The following is a 21,290-nucleotide window of genomic DNA, read 5'->3' as shown; positions in this document are numbered from 1 at the left end:
GCTGAAGTGCAGTGGCATGATCTCTGCTCACTGCCCCCTCCACCTCCTGGATTCAAGCAATTCTCCTGCCTCAGCCTCCAAAGTAGCTAGGATTACAGGGGTGTGTCACCACGCCCGGATAACTTTTTTGCATTTTTAGTAGAGACGAGGTTTCACCAGGTTGCCCAGGCTGGTCTTGAACTGCTGACCTCAGGTGATCTACCCACTTCGGCCTTCCAAAGTGCTGGGATTACGGTCGTGAGCCACCACTCCCGGCTATTTTACAATATTTTTCTAAAATGCACACTTTTAAGAAGTTATCTTCATCTATTAAAATCTTCAGACCTGGGTTTGTTTACAAGTTCCAAAAAACCTAGTCATCAATCCTATGAGTCTACAAACCACACGTGGCTCCATGCACTAATCTACCACGACATTATTCCTTTCCTACCTTGAGTATACAGATGAGGTGTTCTGCAAGTTAACAATGGTCTTTTCACGATTAGGTGCTACTATGTACCCACCATCAAGTTTTAACCAAAAATGGCTGACAATGTCAAGTATTAGCAAGGACACATTTCTTTTGTAAAACAGTTTTTAAAAATTATTATAAGTTTTAACATTCTCGCTTTTTAAAATTTTTACTTTTTAGTTTGAGATAAGTTCTTACTCCGTCACCCAGGCTGGAGTGCAGTGGTGTGACCATGGCTCACTGCAGGCTCGACTTTCCGTGCTCAATCAATCCTTCCACCTCAGCATCCCGTGCAGCTGGAATTACAGGCACGGACTATCACATCTGGCTAATTTGGGGTTCTGCCACGTTGCCCAAGCCGGCGTTGAACTCCTGGGCTCTAGCAGTCCTTTTGTCTCGGTCTCTCAAAGTGCTGGGATTTTTAATCATTATTTTAAGATGTTAATTTGCATTCAATATTGTCAAAGGTAGGCTGGTCTGATGGTAGTAGATTATCAGAACTTACTAACATTAGTGTCACTAAAGTTGGTATACAATCCCCCACTGCTAAATTTGACTGGCTTTAAATATATATATATATATAGTCATATATATATGTAGTCAAAGACAAAGTATACTCTAAACCATTATCATTCTTGATTTTAAGGGCCACAAATAACTTCGTGTCTCTGATTAAAGTTATGAAGCCTACACTCAGGAATTCTGAAAAATAGATAAATAATGCAGTTATGAAGCCAGTCTCAAGAAAAAATATATACGTAGTAGGAGTTCCCCCTTATCTTCAGGGCATATGTTCCAAGACCTCCAGTGGGTGCCCAAAACCTCAGATAGTACCAAACCTAATTGCTGTCAATCAGAACAGGTTTCTGTTCACGTCTTCCACCCACAAATGCAACAACTGTTTCATTTTAACTAAGCACTTATCAAAATTATGGCCCTGTGGCCATAATTTTGCAGCTGAAGGTACAGCAGTAAAACTAGCATGAATTTATTTTTCCTTCTTCACAATTTCATGGATAGAAGATGGATTCGTACCACAGATATTAGCAACTTCAGCTAACTTTTATTCTTACCTTATTAAGCTGAGAACTTTCACCTTTTCACTTAAAGAACACACTTTATGGCTCTTTGGCACATCCAAATTGCCTGCATCACTATTCTTGCACTTTGGAGCCATTAGGAAGGGTTACTTGGATCCAAGTACTGCAACACCAAGATAGTCAACCTGATAACCCTGACAGCTACTAAGCCACTAACAGGTGGGGAGCGTCTGTAGCATGGCTAGGCCGGACAAAGGAATGATTCATGTCCTAGGTTGGACAAAGCAAATGGCAAGAGATTTTATCAGGCCACTCAGAATGGCACACAATTTTAAACCTATAAATAGTTTTTTTCTGGGATTTTCTATTTAATATTTTTGGCCCATGAGAAACTGAAACAATGGGAAGTAAAATGGCAGAAAAGGGGGGACTACTCCTTTCACATTTCTAAACCTTCTTTAATTAAAAATCGCATCCTGGGAGCTTGCAGTGAGCTGAGATCCGGCCACTGCACTCCAGCCTGGGCGACAGAGCGAGACTCCGTCTCAAAAAAAAAGAAAAAAAAAAAAAAAAAAAAATTGCATCCTGGTCCACAGTTTTCCCCAACTGCCCTGCCTCCAGCTGGATGATAATGCCTGCACTGCCTCACCTGAAAGAGTCAGTATTCTTCTTGACAGCTTTTCATTCTAAATTTCAGTGTCTGTATTCTGATGCACAATTAATTGCATAAACTACGTAAGGTGCAGTATACATTAGTAAATGTTATATTTAACTTCTATATATCTGCTTATCTGATAACAAATATATCCAGTGAGAAGAAAAAAACGTAAAAAAATCTAGACAGGGCCAGAGCTCAATTTCCAAACTGTTCCAAAGAGACGACAGAGACAAATACATTTGAGTACAAGGTGGAGAAATGTGGCTAGCTGTTATGGACTGAATTGTGTTCCAACAAAATTCATATGCTGAAGCCCTGACCCCAATGTGACTGAATTACCTCCTTAAAGTTAAATTAAGTTAAATTCAGCAGGGCGCGGTGTCTCACGCCTTTCATCCCAGCACTTTGGGAGGCCCAGGGGGGCAAATCACCTGAGGTCAGGAGTTTTAGATCAGCCTGGCCAACATGGTGAAACCTCATCTCTACTAAAAATACAAAAAATTAGCCAGGTGTGGTGGCAGGTGCCTGTAATCCCAGCTACTCGGGAGGCTAACACAGGAGAATCGCTTGAACCCAGGAGGTGGAGGTTGCAGTGAACTGAGATCGCACCATTGCACTCCAGCCTGGGCAATAAGAGTGAGACTTCATCTCAAAAAAAAAAAGAGTTAAGTTAAATTAAGTCATAAAGGTGGAGGACTAATTTGATAGAAATGATGTCCTTAGAAGAGGGAGAGATCCCCAGGATGTGTGCACACAGAGAAAAACCATCTGAAGACACAGTAAGAAGGTGGCCATCTGCAAGCCAAGGAGAGACCACAAGAGAAATCAACCCTGCAAACAACCTGGTCTTGGATTTCTGCCCTCCAGAACTGCGAAAAATTCATTTCTGTTGTTTAAACCATCTAGCTTGTTATGGCAGCTCTAGATGACTAAAATCCTAGTTATATATAGAACAGTGGGTTGTACCTGACAAGCAGGGGTACCCATAAACAAGAGCTGAAGCGCAGGCAGCCAGACCATAAACAGGAAGCATCAAGGAAGCGACGTGTCCTGGAGCAAAAGCACTGGACCAGGAAATGGCCAATGCCGTGCTAATCTCTACTCTCCCAAAGCCTCTATTTCTTCAACTGCAGTAATGTAAGCATTGGTTGGACAAGGTGGTCTCTAATGCCTTTCCTTTCCTTTCATTGTGTGACTGAGAACCTGTAGCAATGCTCACTGAGCAGGACCCTGCTCTGAAAGAGCTGATCAGTGGGCTTAGGATACTTATTGTGCAGCTACTGTACTGAGCAGCATGTCAGGTAGCACATGGTGAGAAGTTACAGGGGAAACAGAAGTGTCTACAACTTACAGTCTCTTCAGAGAACTAGAACAGGGCTGGGCGCAGTTCTATAATGCCAGCACTTTGGGAGGCCGAGGCAGGCGGATCACTTGAGGTCAGGCATTCTAGACCAGCCTGGACAACATGGTGAAACCCCGTCTCTACTAAAAATACAAAAATCAGCTGGACGTGGTGGCACGTGCCTGTAATCCCAGTTACTCAGAAGGCTGAAGCACGAGAATCACTTGAACCCGGGAGGTGAAGTTATAGTGAGGCGAGATTGGGTCACTGCCCTCCAGCCTGGGCGACAGAGGGAGACTCCGTGTCAAAAAAAAAAGATAACCAGAACAAGCACAGGTGATGAAAACTTCGGTATATGCAAAAACCAGCGTAAGGCCAGGCGTGGTGGCTCACGCCTGTAATCTCCCCACTTTGGGAGGCTGAGATGGGTGGATCACATGAGGTCAGGAGTTCGAGACCAGCCTGGCCAACATGGTAAAACCCTGTCTCCACTAAAAATACAAAAATCATCCAGGTGTTATGGCACGTGCCTGTAATGCCAGCTTCTTGCGAGGGGGAGGCAGGAGAATTGCTTGAACCTAGGAGGCAGAGGTTGCCGTGAGCAGAGATCGCACCATTGTACTTCAGCCTGGGTAACAAGAGCGAAATTTCGTCTCAAAAAACAAAACAAAACAAAACAAAAAGTCAAAGTAAGAATATTGGGGTTCCATATGGAAAGGTTCTTAACGTAAAGGGAGGCACAGTAATCACAAAAGTACAGCATATACATAATCAGGATCTACTAGTTAGAATGGTGTCATCCGACCATCTTTTGGGACAAGGGTCACCCTTCAAAATGAAGCAGCATCTATTCAAATACAAGACAAATAATGATTCATCTGCCTGGCTTTTTCCCCGCAGAACATAAATTGAGGTAACCACATCTGGAGAGATAACTCATTATGCTTTTATAAGGTAGTTCTTTAGTGCAAACCAACTTTCAGATTAAGTATATTTCTATTGTAATTATCTACTTGATTTGAGTTGACATTTTATTCTTTTTTTTTCCCCAGTTCATTAAATTGTAGCAAGGTCCCATAGAAGAAACAGATCTCCAAAATTAAAAAATATATATTTATGTTTGTCCCTTTAATTACAACTTTTGAAGTCTCAAAGAACATATCACCAACAAGTACTAAAAGCTCACTTTATATAAATGTCAATTCCAAGAGGGGGGTAAAAAAAAAAAGTTAATTCCCTCTCAAATTGTTTTATAAATTCAGTAAAATACCCATCACTCAGAGCATTTCACAGCCATGTTAAAAACAAAAAGTAAAATTTAAAAAGAAAGAAAAAAAACCATCAAAATCTCAAAATATTTTTCAGGGAACATGACAAGGTGATTCTAAAATTTATATTATGTCGGCCAGGTGCGGTGGCTCATGCCTGTAATCCCAGCACTTTGGGAGGCCAAGGAAGGCAGCTCACTTGAGGTCAGGAGTTTGAGATCACCCTGGCCAACATGGTGAAACCTCATCTCGCTAAAAATACAAAAAATTAGCCAGGCGTGGTGGCGTGCGCCTGTAATCCCAGCTACTTGGGAGGCTGAGGCACGAGAATCGCTTGAACCTGGGAGGCAGAGGTTGTGGTGAGCCAAGATTGCACCACTGCACTCCAGCTTGGGCGACAAAGCTAGACTCTGTCTCAAATAAAAAAAAAACAAAAACAAACAAACAAACATATATATATATATAAAAAAAACAATCACTTATTGACAAGGAGATTTAGGATTATTTTAAAGTATTACAATATAGTCCAGGTGCAGTGGGTCCCAGCACTTTGGGAGGCTGAGGCAGGAGGATCGCTCAAGGCCAGGAGTTCTAGAATAGCCTGGACAACATAGCAAGAACCCATCTCTATAAAAAACAAAAAACATCAGCCAGGCACAGTGGTACATGCCAGGAGTTAGGTAGCTACTCAGGAGGCTGAGGAGTGGGGATCACTTGAGCCCAAGAGTTTGAGGTTGCCATGAGCTATGATTGCACCACTGCACTTCAGCCTGGGAAACACAGCAAGACCTTGCCTTTAAAAATTAGAATTTTTTTTTTAAAGATAGTATTGCAATGTAGTGGAACTGCTTTTAAAACATACTATTTTAAATAAAATGTTTTCTTTTTCTTTTTGAGACAGGGTCTTGCTGTGTTGCCCAGGCTGAATGTGAACTCCTTGGCTCAAGCTATCCCCCATCCTCAGTCTCCTGAGTAGCTAGGACTATAGGCATGTGCCCACCATGCTTGGTTAAAATTTTCTTTCAATAAAATAAAATTTGTATAAACGCATAAAAGTCTTTTGAAAAGTAAAAACAATTTTTTAAAAGATAAATAAAGGATAGGAAACTTGCCCTATCAGATATCAAGACATATATTACAAGACTATAATAATAAAACAGAGCGGCATTTGACAAGTGTAAAAGTAGATCAAAAGTACTGAAAAGAAAGCTCAGAAACAAAGCCATACACAGACAGAAATGTGGTATATAACACAGACAGCACCAGAAATGAATGAGACTAGGGGAGACTGCTCAGTAACTCGTATTAGGACATTTGGCTCTCCCTATCAAAAAAAATAAAACTAGTCTCAGCTAGGTGCAAAAATGACTAGTTTGTAACTATTTTTAATTTCTGAGAGGTATAAAAGTGGATGCTTTTCCAGTATTTTCACATTTAGTTATCTCTGAAGGTTGTGGGGTTGAGGTTTTGTAGGACATTGACAAGGAGAGTTTCTGAAGAATACAGTAGGAGCTGGGGAGAATAAATGAGGTCTTTTCTTTTTATTATATCCTTATTTTGCTTTGCATTTTATTAGGTTCGTGCAACAGTAATTGTGGTTTTCACCATCACTTTCTTTCTTTTTTTTTTTTTTTTTTTGAGACGGCGTCTCCCCCTTTTTTTTTTTTTTTTTTTGAGACAGAGTCTCCCTCTGGAGTGCAGTGGCACGATCTCGGCTCACTGAAAGCTCCGCCTCCCAGGTTCACGCCATCCTCCTGTCTCAGCCTCCCGACTAGCTGGGACTACAGGCGCCCGCCACCACGCCCAGCTAATTTTTTGTATTTTCAGTAGAGATGGGGTTTCACCGTGTTAGCCAGGATGGTCTTGATCTTCTGACCTCGTGATCCACTCGCCTGGGTCTCCCAAAGTGCTGGGAGTACAGGTGTGAGCCACCGCATCCAGCGTTCACCATTACTTTCAATAGCAAACACCACAATTACGTTTGCACCAATCTAATAGCAAAATTTGAAATAATTACTAAAAGGAAAAAAAAAAAATTGAAGAAAAAGTGAGAGGTCAGCCAAGTAGAAATTCTTCTTCCAGCAACCTCCTCCTTCTCCTTCTTGTTCCATATCTGTGGATGCTGGTTTCCTCTCCCCATGATTTGCTAAACTGATGATTCCAATTTTTTATTTTATTATTTTATTTTATTTTCTTTTCTGAGACAGGGTCTCACTCTGCCACCCAGGCTGGTGCAGTGGCATAATGACAGCTCACTGCAGCCTTGACCTCCCAAGTTCAAGCAGTCCTCTCACCTCAGCCTTCCAAATAGCTGGATCTACAGGCACACACCAACACGCCCCGCTACAATTTTTTGGGTTTTGTTTTTGCTTTTGTATGTCAAGACAGGGTTTTACCATGTTGTCCAAACTGGTCTCAAATCAGACCTCAAGCAGTCCACCCGCCTTGGCCTCCCAAAATCCTGGAATTACAGGTGTGAGTGACCGTGCCTAGCCCCAAATGTTTTTTTCCAAGAATAAATTTAACTTTGGTTCAATCCATTATATAAACTTCAGGCTATGATCAAAATTAAGAAAATTTCATTTCCTTCCACTTACAAAAGAGAAAGGTAAAAACGGTCACGTAGTTTAAAATGCAAATCACTGTTAAAATTTATATTGCACTAAAGAGCTGTTTTTGTCCATAAGCTTAGTATGCATACACAGCACCTGCAAGTCATACATCAATTATAGTCCCGTATGTGCATGCAGCATCTTCATTATCCAAATGTGATCATAAAACTAAAATGTAATGCTTTACAAGTGTTTCCAATGCTTTACAAGTAGAAATTCTTGTCGAAGGGCCTTAGCCAATTTACATGTCTCAGTAATTCAAGTAGTCTATTACGTTTGAATACTCACTCTCCATCAAAAACATCTTTTTAAAACTTCCCTTGGAAAGGTAAATCGTATGCACCATTTACTGAGTCCATTCAAGATATGAGGAAACTGTCCCAGTGAATTTTAAATAGGATGCCTAAAAGCTAAAAGTAATCTTGCTTATCTAAGTCTTACCTGATTAAATTCTGGCAGAACTGGCATGCTGGAGTACACCTAAATTAAAGAAATAAAACCTCTGTTAGTTTGTTGGTGTATTTGAAAACACATTTAATGCTTGTACAGTAAATATCTATTCTTTTGCATGATCTATAAAACAAGGTTTGCTGAAATTTATATATCATGTTCCAAATATTCCATTATGGCATTTACCACATATAGTTACTGCAGCAACTATGATCTAATTAATACAACATTCAGTTTAGAACCAAAATACCTCAATTTAAATCTCAGATAATAATATGTAATGTGTCTAATGGTAACTGGTAGACAGTGTGTACAATAATGGTAGCTATTATTATTATTAAACTATGAAGATAACACAGATTTCTTGAGAATCAAGACAATATATATATGTAAACCACTTTAAAACCATAAAGCACTATCAAATAAGGGACATTTGGTATAATTATAAATAATCCTTTATCTTTCTTTTTTATGATTCAGAAGAACCTTATGGATTTAGGGGTTAGCACTGTGGTCATCAATCATATTTTTGGGCCAGGCACAGTGGCTTATGCCTGTAATCCCAGCACTTTGGGAGGCTGAGGTGGGAGGATTGCTTGAGTTCAGGAGTCCAAGACCAGCCTGGGCAACATAATAAGACCTTGACTCTTATTAAAAAATTCAAAAAATTAGCCCTGTGTGCTGATGTATGCCTGTGATCCCAGCTACTGGGGAGGCTAAGGTGGGAGGATTGCTTGAGTCCTGGAGGTTGAGGCTTCAGTAAGCCAAGGTCATGCCACTGCACTGCAACGTGGGGGACACAGCAAGATCTTGTCTCAAAATGTGTGTGTGTGTGTGTGTGTGTGTGTGTGTGTGTGTGTGTGTGAAGAAGTATTAACAGGGAATTCTAGTTAAAATAATGGAAGAGGCCGGCCGCGGTGGCTCACACCTGTAATCCCAGCACTTTGGGAGGCCGAGGCAGGCGGATCACAAGGTCAGGAGATCGAGGACCACGGTGAAACCCTTCGCCTCTACTAAAAATATGTGCACTAGCCGGGCGCAGTGGTGGGCTTATAGTCCCAGCTACTCAGGAGGCTGAGGCAGGAGAATGGTGAACCCGGGAGGTGGAGCTTGCAGTGAGCCGGTGATCACGCTTACCGCACTCCAGCCTGCCACTGAGGAGACTCCGTCTCAAATTCTAAAAAAAAGGAAGAAAAGGTAATGTTCATAAAATAAGGGTCGCTCTAAGTTATTCAGAAACTAATATTCAGGACTTTTATTTCTTCCTGTCCCAGCCTTTCCGGAATGCCTTTTCTCAGAAGCTTTCTTTCAACAGTAAATTGAATATGAGAAGGAAAAAGATGTTATAATCAAGTGTATCACATTTGTTTCTTATTGGGAGCTACAAAAATAATAAAAGAAAGAAACTTTTATCGATATTTTAAAAAATGAATTATCACCCTCTTCCTGTGCACCGTAATGAAGAAAACCACATATAAGCTACAATTCTGAGAATTTTACTAGAATCTAAGAAAAAGGCTGGCATAGAAGAAATAGCCATAATCATCCACTAACTTTTATCTATAAACCCACAATATAGAGACTGTTTTTTCACTTGCTAAAGTATACCATGCCTTAGAACATTCGTGGAATTAACAATCATTGATATTCTTCTTCAGTCTATAGGCTAGTAAAAGAGTAATTTCATCACTTTTTTTGAGATTCAAGATTATTGTGAAAATGATTTTTTTATTCACAGACACAAAATGAACCACCTGAATCAATTTGCATTCCAGTCACCACCACACGATGTCATAAAAGATGAAGGGGAAAAACAAGGTTATCTTGGCATACTATAAACTTTTTTTAAGCAGGTAAAATGAGAATTTCCAATCACAAGACTTACAAATCATAGGTAATTCAGTAAGGGTGGGACTAGTAAATATTTAACAAAGGCAAGGAAAACTATTTCAGTCATCTCCAAAGAACTAGAATTTCAAAAACCTTACCATGCTACCCTTGATAAGCACATAGTTATGAGTTCTAAACCTTAAAGGAATAAAAGGACAAATGCTCAAAAATATCTAAAAATAGAGTAGTTCCCTTACTTAAAATATTACTCTTCTATTTTCCTTTTAATTTATTTTTCCAAGGGCAATGTCAATCTTAATTTCACAGACCTGATTACCCAGAGGAATTTTCCATAGCCCTTTCTTCCCCTATCTTTCACTAGTTGCTTTTTTGACCTTCGTTCTACAAGTAGAGCTTCCAAAGCGTTGTCAAGAACTCAGTAGTCAAACTCAAATTATTCCATCTGCTGCCGATTATCTGCTCAATCCAAAAGCCTACGGGCGCTCGCTTCGGCAGCACACATACTAAAATTGGAATGATACAGAGAAGATTAGCATGGCCCCTGCTCAAGGATGACATGCAAATTCATAAAGCATTCCATAAAAATAAAGTCTATGGAAGGAAAATGGAACTGAAATTACCTGTTCGTCTAATCTGGGCACAGTGTAATGAAATATACCAGTCACTATTTTCCACAGATACTTTAGTTGGGGATAAGAAACACTCACAATATTTGGAATATTCAGTATTCAGAAAACGTAAATTATTGATTCCAACTCAGTGAAACGGATGTAACACTAGATATTTCTGTAACGTCTATACCCCCATCAAGAGGAACAGAAGCATCAAGTAGAATAAAATCCACGACAATATTAACAGTGACGGCATTGAGAAAAACTTCTTTATACTTCATTAAATTCCTTAAACGGATATTTATCACCGGGCGCAGTGGCTCATGCCTGTAATCCCAGCACTTTGGGAGGCCGAGGTGGGTGGATCACAAGGTCAGGAGATCAAGACCATCCTGGCTAACATGGTGAAACCCCATCTACTAAAAATACAAAACTTAGCCAGGCATGGTGGCAGGCACTTATAATCCCAGCTACTCGGGAGGCTGAGGCAGGAGAATTGCTTGAACCCGGGAGGTGGAGGTTGCAGGGAGCTGAGATTGAGCCATTGCACTCCAGCCTGGGGGACAAGAGCGAGACTTCGTCTCAAAAAAACGAAAAAAAAAAAAAAACACAGATGTTTATCAAGAGCCTACTATGTGGCGGGCACTGTCACAGACACTGGAGTAAGAGTAAGGTACAAATTAACAAGGTCCCTGTTCTTCCCAGATTTTCTACAATAATCATGTACTATTTTTATAAAGTGAAAGAAATAAACATTGAAAATTCTAACTTTATAGATGTAATCAAATCTTCTAAACAAGTCATATTTCTAAAATTCTAATTTTATAGATATAATGAAATCTTCTAAACAAGTCATATTTCTAAAATTCTAATTTTATAGATATAATCAAATCTTCTAAACAAGTCATATTTCTAAGTTTCTATAAACAGTCCTCCAGGTAGTGTTGCTTTTAAAAGAAGAATGTAATTGAAAATTTTACCTGTGAGGATTTTTTGAGCTGGGTATGACTGTGCTACATTCTCTCTTGTCAAATACTCCTTTAATCCAGGATTTCTGGGACTAAAAAGAAAGTGTCATTATTTTATACTCAATTATGTGACAAAACAATGTAACCATAGTAGTTCGGGCAGGTAAGAAATACTCAAGTATCATGAATGCTAATTAAAATGCCAAGACCAACCCCACACAGGCTAAGCATTTACCAGTTTCTATTACAGATAATATAGGCACAAATAAGCCAAATGTGAACATTAAACGACACACAAAGTGAATATGGCCACAATCCCACTTTGAGTAACCGAAGCCCTACATGAACAAACCCCTAGCAAGGAAGTAAAGATATAACTGATTTATCCTCTTAAATCTGCCAAAAGTCACTTCTACATCTTGTACCATAATCCTATGGAATAAATACAAAGCTCCCAAAACTTCAAAATCTTTACCTATCAAGTCCCACTTTGGCTAAGATTTCACAGGAAACTGGAAAGAGTGTCTCTGACTTCAGCAAGATTCAATACACATTCTGCAAGCATAGTTTACCACTGACTGTGTTGTTTCAGGTTGCACAGCCTATAACTGCCCCTAAATCCAAGTGAGACATTGATACCTACTCTTCCTCCTAATAAACTCTCTCCCATTCTACAGAATCCATGTCACAGCCAAGCTCCTCCATAAGCTATATTACAAGTCCAGTGGCAGAGGACACTGGATCGACTATACAGCCCAACTACTTATGAGCCTGGCCTCATCCTAATACAAAAATATTTTGGCTCTAAATGGTATAAGAATATGTGTCCTAGCTGGTCACGGTGGCTCACGCCTGTAATCCCAACACTTTTGGGAGGCCGAGGCGGGTGGATCACTTGAAGTCAGGAGTTCGAGACCATACTGGCAAATATGGTGAAACCTCGTCTCTACTAGAAATACAAAAAATTAGCTGGGCATGGTGGCGGGCAACTGTAATCCCACCTACTCGGGAGGCTGAGGCATGAGAATCGCTTGAACCTGGGAGGCAGAGATTGCAGTGAGCCAAGATCACGCCACTGTACTCCGGCCTGGGTGGCAGAGCGAGACTCTGTCTCAAAAAAAAAAAAAATATATATATATATATATATATATGTTTCCATATTACTTTATATACACATAGATATTAAAACAGAGATGAAACGAAGGCTTTCTAAAAGGGAGCTTTTTCAAACTCCATGTCAGTGCAGTCCCCACCTCACTCTTATATCTACTCCCATTCTACTGTGGAGGGAAATGCACTAGGCCAGAAAACATGCTACAAATCCAGCTGTGGTACCTCATTATCACACTATCCTCAAAAAAAGTTCAGTGGATCTTGTCCAATATGCACCAATCCTAAACATAAGTGTTCATCACCAAACAGAACTGTAAATAATCGAAGTCCAGACTTTTTAAAGTAAAATAGAAAGGAGAAAAACAGAGATTAGTTGATGGGCTCCTGTGTATTTAAATCTTATCTATAAACAAGGAAAACTTCCCAGATCAAGGCCAGAGTCATCTTAAATCCTTTTATTCTCTTATTCTTTTTGCATGGTCAGCAGCATTTTCTATGTATTAAAAGACATTCACTAAATTGGCAAAACACTAACAACATAAACTTGGGAAAATTCAGAGTCACAGAATTTATTTATTTAGTTAGTTAGTTAGTTAGTTTTATTTTTTTGAGACAGAGTCTTGCTCTGTCGCCCAGGCTGGAGTGCAACGGCGCAATTTTGGCTCACTGCAACTTCCACCTCTTGGTTTCAAGTGATTCTCCTGCCTCAGCCTCCTGAGTAGCTGTGATGACAGGTGTGCACCACCATGTCTGGCTAATTTTTGTATTTTTAGTAGCAACAGGGTTTCACCATGTTGGTCAGATTGGTCTCAAACTCCTGACCTCAAGTGGTCTGCCTGCCTTGGCCTCCCAAAGTGCCAGGATAACAGGCGTGAGCCACCGTGCCCAGCCCAGAGTCATAGAATTTAAAAGGAACTAAATGAACAGAGAATTCAAAATCTATTTATTTCAACAAGAAAGGACACAATCTGGCCGAGCACAGTGGCCCACACCTGTAATCCCAGTACTCTGTGAGGCCGAGGCAGGTGAATCACTTGAGCTCAGGAGTTCCAGACCAGCCTGGACAACATGGTGAAACTGTGTCTCTACAAAATACAGGAATAAAAACAGCCATGCGTGGTGGCATGTGCCTACAATTCTCAGTAACCCAGGAGGCTGAGGTGGGAGGATTGCTTAAGTCCAGGGAAGTCGAGGCTACAGGGAGCCATAATTGTGCCATTGCACTCCAGCCTGGGCAACAGAGTGAGACCCTGTCACCACAAAAAAAAAAGAAAGAGAGAGAGAGAAAGAAAAGAAAAGAAAAAAGAAAACAATATTTTTGAATCAGTCAGCCCTGTCCCCTATTCAAAAACGTTAACAATTTGATTTATTCATTCTCCAAACATTAAATACCTAATTTTTGCAAAGCACTGACAAACTTGTTACAAAAAGTCAGTATGTCCTCAAAGAATTCTTCATTCTGAATTTCAAAATACCTGAATCTATGAATTCATTCAACAAGTATTTTGGACAAGCCTCCATGCTGCATGCTGGGACTTCTACTGCAAACCAGACAAAGTTCCTGCTCTTAAGGAAGTTAGAATAAAAAGGAGGAAACAGATAAGAAACTGATATCATTAAACTTTATGTGCACCAATTAACTATTTTTAAATTTTTTAAAAAATTTGTCAAGCCTCTGAGACAAGTTCAAGGCCAATTAACTATTAAAAACAGATGTAAAAAGGGTATCTAATGTAGAAGCCTATATAGACAAAATAGGCAAGCTGTGCTCAACCACTCCCTTCTTTCGAAATGCTGAATGGCAGCTCTGTAGTAGGACTACCCAAACAAATTATTCAATTTCTTCATGCCTGTTTGTCTATCCAAATGGGGATAATAATAGTACCTCGGCGGGGTGCGGTGGCTCACGCCTGTAATCCCAGCACTTTGGGAGGCTGAGACGGGCGGATCACGAGGTCAGGAGATCGAGACCATCCTGGCTAACACGGTGAAACCCCATCTCTACTAAAAATACAAAAAAATTAGCCGAGCGTGGTGGTGGGCGCCTGTAGTCCCAGGTACTCGGGAGGCTGAGGCAGGAGAATGGCGTGAACCCGGAAGGCGGAGCTTGAAGTGATTTGAGATTGCACCACTGCACTCCAGCCTGGGCAACAGAGCCAGACTCTGTCTCAAAAAACAACAAAAAAAATAGTACCTCATAGAACCATTGAAAGGATTAGATAAAGGTTTAGAATTATTCCTGGGACTTATCAAGTCTGAATAAAGCTTAGGTATTATTAGTAGTAATATCAAAGGTAAAAATTGGCTTTAGGTTAACGGTCTGAGAACTTAACTTTGATGTATTTTTTTTTTTCATAGAAAAATGCCTCCTGACCTCCAAATTTCCCTCACAGTCGCTCTCATACTACGATTTAATGACCTTTACAGGTTCACATCTTCCCTGGACTCCAGCTCCTATAGGCCCCATGCCAGTCATTTCTATTGCCCCAGGGCCTAACCCAATGATTGTTGAATAAGCAACAAACATGCTGAAAATAGAACTTCAGGAACCCATGTATACCATTTTCCCTCCAAAGGTGTAAACAGGAAGCCCATGCCATAACAAGAATGTGGAAACTTTCCTCCTTCAACTCCCAGTTATCTTATCTCAAAACTACCAGAAGGGAAAAAAAAGCGGCCTTAGCTTGAAAATGTTTCAAATAATTCTCAGTTTAGAACTTTACTTCCCACCCTGCCAACCTCGTAATAGTTCCTTTGCAATATACTCTCCAGCAGACTTCGGAGAGACCTCCATGTTCAGTTCAACAGAGAACCAAATGTTTGTTCTGATGGGACAAACAGCCAATGCGCTAGCTTCTGCCACTAGAGCAGCAAATCTGTTGTGGTCGTGGTAGTTGAGAGTAAGGATTTTGACATTTCTGCAGCTATCATGGCAGTCTTCATAGACTGCATGTTTTTGCTTTTTAATTGTTGTAATTTAGGGGAAGGAAAGGCAAAGGAGAAAGAAGGGAAATAGTGTGTTGCTCTCAATTTGCGTCATCCTAAAACATAATCAGATTTTATATCTAATCTTTGGCCTGAGGTCAGGCTGTGGAATTGCAATGAAATGTTCAAAGACTAATATAGTGAGATGGCGAGGGATCCAAGTCTGAATGTGAAATTCATTTATGTTTCATGTACACCATATATGCATAGCCAAAAGGTAATTTTACACAATATCTTTTTAAAAATTATACATCAAATTGTCCAGGTGTGGTGGCTCATGCCTGTAATCCCAGCACTTTGGGAGGCCAAGGCGGGCAAGTCACTTGAGGTCAGGAGTTCGAGACCAGCCTGGCCAACATGGCAAAACCCCATCTCTACTAAAGACACAAAAATTAGCCCGGCATGGTGGCAGGCACCTGTAGTCCCAGTTACGCAGGAGGCTGAGGCCAGGAGTCAGAGGTTGCAGTGAGTTGAGATCATGCCACTGCACTCTAGCCTGGGCGACAGAACAGGATTCTGTCTCCAAATAAATAAATAAGTAGTTTTATGCATGCAACAAAGTTTTTTGTTTTGTTTTGTTTTGTTTTCTTGAGACGGAGTTTCTCTCTTGTTTCCCAGACTGGAGAGCAATGGCGCAATCTTGGCTCACTGCAACCTTTGCCTCCTGGTTCAAGCAATTCTCCTGCCTCAGCCTCCCGAGTAGCTGGGATTACAGGCATGCACCACCACACCCGGCTAATTTTTGTATTTTTAATAGAGATGGGGTTTCACCATGTTGGCCAGGCTGGTCTCAAACTCCTGACCTCAGGTGATCCACCCACCTCGGCCTCCCAGAGTGCTGGGATTACAGGCATGAGCCACTGTGTCTGGCCGAAACAAAATTTTAACTGCATTTCAACTGCCACCTGCCACATGAGGTCAGATGTGAAATTTTCCGCTCATGGCACTCAAAAAGTTTCAGATTTTAGAGCATTTCACATTTCAGATTTTCAGATTAGGGATGTTCAACCTGTATTTCTGCTCTAAGGCTTCTTAGGGTTCCCAGATAAATTCTCTTGGGGTACTCGCTAAGAAGGCATAATTTCACAGGTGTTCCTTAATTTTCAAAACAGTGACCTTTGTTTTAAAAAAAAAAAACATCCACAAGGCTGTATGATTGGAGGTAAAGGGAGACAAAGACAACAGGTCATTTGTTTTCTTTCTACAACTTTTTTGCACCTTAAAAAAAATCTATCATCTAACAACTACTTCTTCAGTGGAACTGATAACTTACTCCCATTTTGATTTCCTGCATTCTCTCTTACACACATCACAGCACTAACAATGTTTACTTGCATTCACTGGGCCATCTCTCTCTCTCTCTTAACCTTATTGTAATCCACGTCAAAAGAGGGCATTATTTTATTTATTTTGGAATCCACAACACTAGAATGGGTCAAATAGATAATATTTTCAGACTCCAGATCAACATTTGTTACTTTCTCTTCAGAGCTCCTCCCTTGAAGGAAGAATCTCTTCAAAGTGCCAGGTAGATGGACTTCAGATGTACCATCAATCAATCTGTTGGCTCAGGGAAACCATCAGTGCAAAGCCAGTCCATCCACTTTCAAGTGTCAGCTCAGGGCCTTCTATCAGGTTCTGTCCAAATTCTGCAAGGATACCTGCCTGACACTTGATCCAAGAGGGACAGTCTCAGAAAAACAGCATCCAAGCTCAAAATATCTAAAAACCAAGCTCCTGTTCCACCAACACTGCCGCAAGGTATGTTGACTGATTTTCCACTAAATACTCTGTCCAGAAGGCAGAGAACACAAAGTAACCTTACACCTTCATCTCGTTTTGCTGGTAAAAGGTGAGCACTATTTAGCTGGTAGTGATGTATTTTTGGTAACATCTCTAAAAATTGAATGTCAACTAAATAATTCACGATTCCCTAAAATGCCATGTGTCCTGGGTAGGTGAGAAATTTTACTAACAGGCCGGGCGCGGTGGCTCAAGCCTGTAATCCCAGCACTTTGGGAGGCCGAGACGGGCGGATCATGAGGTCAGGAGATCGAGACCATCTTGGCTAACACAGTGAAACCCCGTCTCTACTAAAAAATACAAAAAAACTAGCCGGGCAAGGTGGCGGGCGCCTGTAGTCCCAGCTACTCAGGAGGCTGAGGCAGGAGAATGGCGCAAACCCGGGAGGCAGAGCTTGCAGTGAGCTGAGATCCGGCCACTGCACTCCAGCCCGGGCGACAGCACGAGACTCCGTCTCAAAAAAAAAAAAGAAATTTTACTAACATTTTCACATATAGTGCTTTGCTAAACAAAGGTATTTAGAATGCCTTGGAATGAGGTCCGGTGCAGTGGCTCATGCCTGAATCCCTGCACTTTGGGAGGCCGAGGTGGGTGGATCACCTGAGGTCAGGAGATCGAGACCAGCCTGGCCAACATAGTGAAACACTGTTTCTACTAAAAATACAAAAAATTAGCCACACATGGTGGCGGGCGCCTGTAATCCCAGCTACTCAGGAGGCTGAAGCAAGAGAATCGCTTGAACCCAGGAGGTGGAGGTTGCAGTGAGCTGAGATCATGCCACTGCACTCCAGCCTGGGCAACAAAAGAGAAATTCCATCTCAAAAAAAAAAAAAAAAAACAGAACCTAAGAATGAATTTCTAGATAATATAAACTCATGAGTAAAGGAGTAAAACATTTATAAATCTTCCTTGAGCCAAATATGGGATTAGAGGAACTCAACAGTAACCTTCTAAGTAGAGTGTATCAGAAAGGTGAAAAGTGAAGTTATATCATACCCCTTCCTTTCTCTTTCTAAATTGGTTAAAGCCCTCATTATTTCAGCCCCAAAACCCAATTTCAAAATAGCATTGAAAGACATCCTTTTCCTCAGTTGTCACTCATGCTTCAGGGTTTAACCAATCTCATGGGGAATAAAACATGCAAATGAAACATTTGTAATTTCAGATCTTGTTAAATCATTCTGATAAAAAGCGAACAGGAAATGAAAGGCTCCTTTATGAGTGTTCTTTACAACTGTCCCTTGATAGTAAAATACGGAGATTTAACTGAATGCTGGGCCTATTTGTGGTACAATCACTCTAATCTGGTTAGATTTTCCACCTACATGCACGCAATTCTCTCCAATTTCAAAGCTCCAAAATACTCGTAAATTTGCTATCTATGTACAGACATAGTCTTCATTTATGCTCCAAATATCTTGTTAAATTATCCAAAACTTTACTAGTACTACATGCAAATGAACTACATAGCCTTAAAAAAAGTCTTTTTTGGAGTGGCTCGTGAAACTATGTTTTTATTTTTGTTTTAATATAGAATCTTGCTATGTTGCCCAGGCTGAAGTGCAGTGGCTATTCACAGACATGATCACAGTGCACAGTGGCCTCAAAATCCTAGGCTCAAGTGATCCTCCTGCCTCAGCCCCCTGAGAAACTGGGACTACAGATAGGTACCACTATGCCTGGGGAAAATATACTGTTACATAATTGACTTTTAGGAAACTTACCATCCTCTCAGATGATAAAGCCTTTATTAAAAATTACAGGTTTGGCCAGGCGTGGTGGGCTCAAGCCTAGAATCCCAGCACTTTGGGAGGCCAAGGTGGGAGGATCACTTGAGCCCAGGAGATCGAGGCCAGCCTGGACAACATATTGAGATACCATCTCTGCTTCTAATAATAGAAAAAGATATAAATATTTTTAAAAATAAGTTACAGGCTAAATTTTATTTATGACATTCATAGTAAGGTTTATATACACAATGAAGATTATTTGTCTTTTTTTTTCAGTATAGCACAGCAGAAAGAAAACACAACTGGACTTTGCTCTTTCAAATTTGGTGACACTCATATCACATACGTAACTTAGACACATTCAAAAGCTTTGTTAAGAGAATGAGAGAAGGCTAGAAGGTGAAAAATAAGACAGAGAAACCATTTTAATAGTGTGGGCAGACACTGTCATTCCACAATCAGTAGATTTTTGTTTGTTTGTTTGTTTGAGACAGTTTTGCTCTTGTTGCCCAGGCTGGAGTGCAATGGCATGATGTCGGCTCACTGCAACCTTCGCCTCCTGGTTTCAAGCGATTCTCCTGCCTCAGCCTCCCAAGTAGCTGGGATTACAGGTGTGTGCCACCACACCCAGCTAATTTTGTATTTTCAGTGGAGACGGGGTTTCACCATGTTGGCCAGGCTGGTCTCGAACTCTTGACCTCAGGTGATCCAACCACCTCAGTCTCCCAAAGTGCAGGGATTACAGGCATGAGCCACCATGCCTGGCCTCAGAAGTATCTTACATTCAAAAGCAGCAGTTCTGAAACCTCTTAGGCTTAGGATCCCTTCATAATCATAAAAATTACCAAGGACTACAAAAAATATTTTGTTTATTTAAATTATGTCTACCAATATTTATCACATAAGAAATTAAAATTGAGACATTTTAAAATATTTACTGGGCCGGGGCAAGGTGGCTTACACCTGTAATCCCAGCACTTTGGGAGGGTGAGGCAGGTGGATTACGAGGTCAGGAAATCAAGACCATCCTGGTTAACATGGTTAACATGGTGAAACGCTGTCTCTACTAAAAATGTAAAAAATTAGCCAGGCGTGGTGGCGGACGCCTGTAGTCCCAGCTACTCGGGAGGCTGAGGCAGGAGAATGGCATGAACCCGGGAGGCAGAGCTTGCAGTGAGCCAAGATCGTGCCACTGCACTCCAGCCTGGGCAACAGAGCGATACTCCGTCTCAAAAAAAAAAAAAAGAAAAAAAAATTTACTCCTTAGTTCATTTTAACCTGTTACATGTTAACACAAAAATTTTCCAAAAAAGTTCATACACAGAGCATTGTCTTATATTTTTGCAAATCTCTTTCATGGCTGGCTAAAGATGGCTAGATTCTTATGTTTGCTTCAGGACTCAATCCTTTGCAATAAGTGGCTTTGCTTGAAGTATACAAAGAAAATCTGCCTCACAGAGACATGTAGTTGAAAAAGGAGAGCATTTAAATAGCCTTTTTAGATCATTGTGTACTCATCATGTACCCTTGGGAAAACTCCACTGTACACTCATGAGAGAATATGTCAAAAGGGCTAATAGCATCTTAGCACTATTATGAAAATAATTTTGACTCTGAGGACCCTCTGAAAGGGTCTTAAGAGACCTCTAGGGGATCACATATAGAGAACTACTGCACGCAAGTGACTGTGTGTAGACACTAGAGTGGAGTCTGTGAGAGCAAGAATATACCATTTCCCAGATGATCTCAGTTCCCACGTGCATATCTTAGTCTGCATACCTCATCTTAATGAGTAGATTCTAGTACTTCAAGATCCCCTGTTTAATCTGGTACTCAAATGAAGAAAGTTCCAACACAAGATAAAATCTTCATGTACTGTATTTTATGCTCAACGAAAGGGACTTTGCAAGGGTAGTTTGGAATGCATTCAATTTCTAAACTTACAGCCAACTTTAATGCCAACCACACCTACGCTCCCGAAGATGTTGTTAAATTCAGTGACCTTGGGAAGCTTGTGAAGTGTAGAACCAGCCCTTTACAATCCATAGGCAGGACACATGCTATCAGTTTATGCACCTCTTTTAAAACATTGAAACCTCGAAAGGAAAAAACAAATGAAAAGAAAAATTGATGCCTCTAAGAAAATGGGTTTATTCATTCATTAAAAAAAAAAAAAAAATACTTTGACGGCCAGACGCAGTGGCTCACACCTGTAATCCCAGCACTTTGGGAGGCCAATGTACGGGGTAACCTGAGGTCAGGAGTTCCAGACCAGCCTGGCCAACATGGCAAAACCCCAACTCTATTAAAAACAAAAAAAATTAGCTGGGCACGGTGGCACAGGCCTGTAATCCCAGCTACTCAGGAGGCTGAGGCAGGAGAATCACTTGAACCCGGGAGACAGAGGT

The 21,290-nt window shown here is 40.8% G+C and overlaps 1 protein-coding gene and 1 non-coding gene across 7 annotated transcripts in view; one reads left to right on the top strand and one right to left on the bottom strand.

Moving 5' to 3' along the window:
• Positions 1-21,290, bottom strand: part of TRPM6 (transient receptor potential cation channel subfamily M member 6) — a 181,154-nt gene that overhangs the window by 121,169 nt on the left and 38,695 nt on the right. For 5 of the 6 annotated variants that reach the window (XM_031654138.1, XM_003911815.5, XM_021927549.2 and 2 more), the window contains exons 2-3: positions 11,264-11,343; positions 7,813-7,851 (exon numbers count right to left, since the gene is read on the bottom strand). In XM_031654138.1, the coding sequence (XP_031509998.1) occupies positions 7,813-7,851; positions 11,264-11,343 (119 nt within the window). Of the gene's footprint in view, positions 1-7,812; positions 7,852-9,980; positions 10,176-11,263; positions 12,167-21,290 lie in introns of those variants that run through there. The other variant, XM_009188951.4, reaches the window with a different exon arrangement.
• Positions 10,152-10,258, top strand: LOC116270206. The gene has a single exon (XR_004178121.1). It is a non-coding gene; the product is annotated as a U6 spliceosomal RNA (small nuclear RNA).

Source organism: Papio anubis, chromosome 13, assembly GCF_008728515.1.
Source record: "Papio anubis isolate 15944 chromosome 13, Panubis1.0, whole genome shotgun sequence".
In the NCBI taxonomy this organism is placed as follows: domain Eukaryota; kingdom Metazoa; phylum Chordata; class Mammalia; order Primates; family Cercopithecidae; genus Papio; species Papio anubis.
This window is presented reverse-complemented; position numbering and strand designations above follow the sequence as displayed.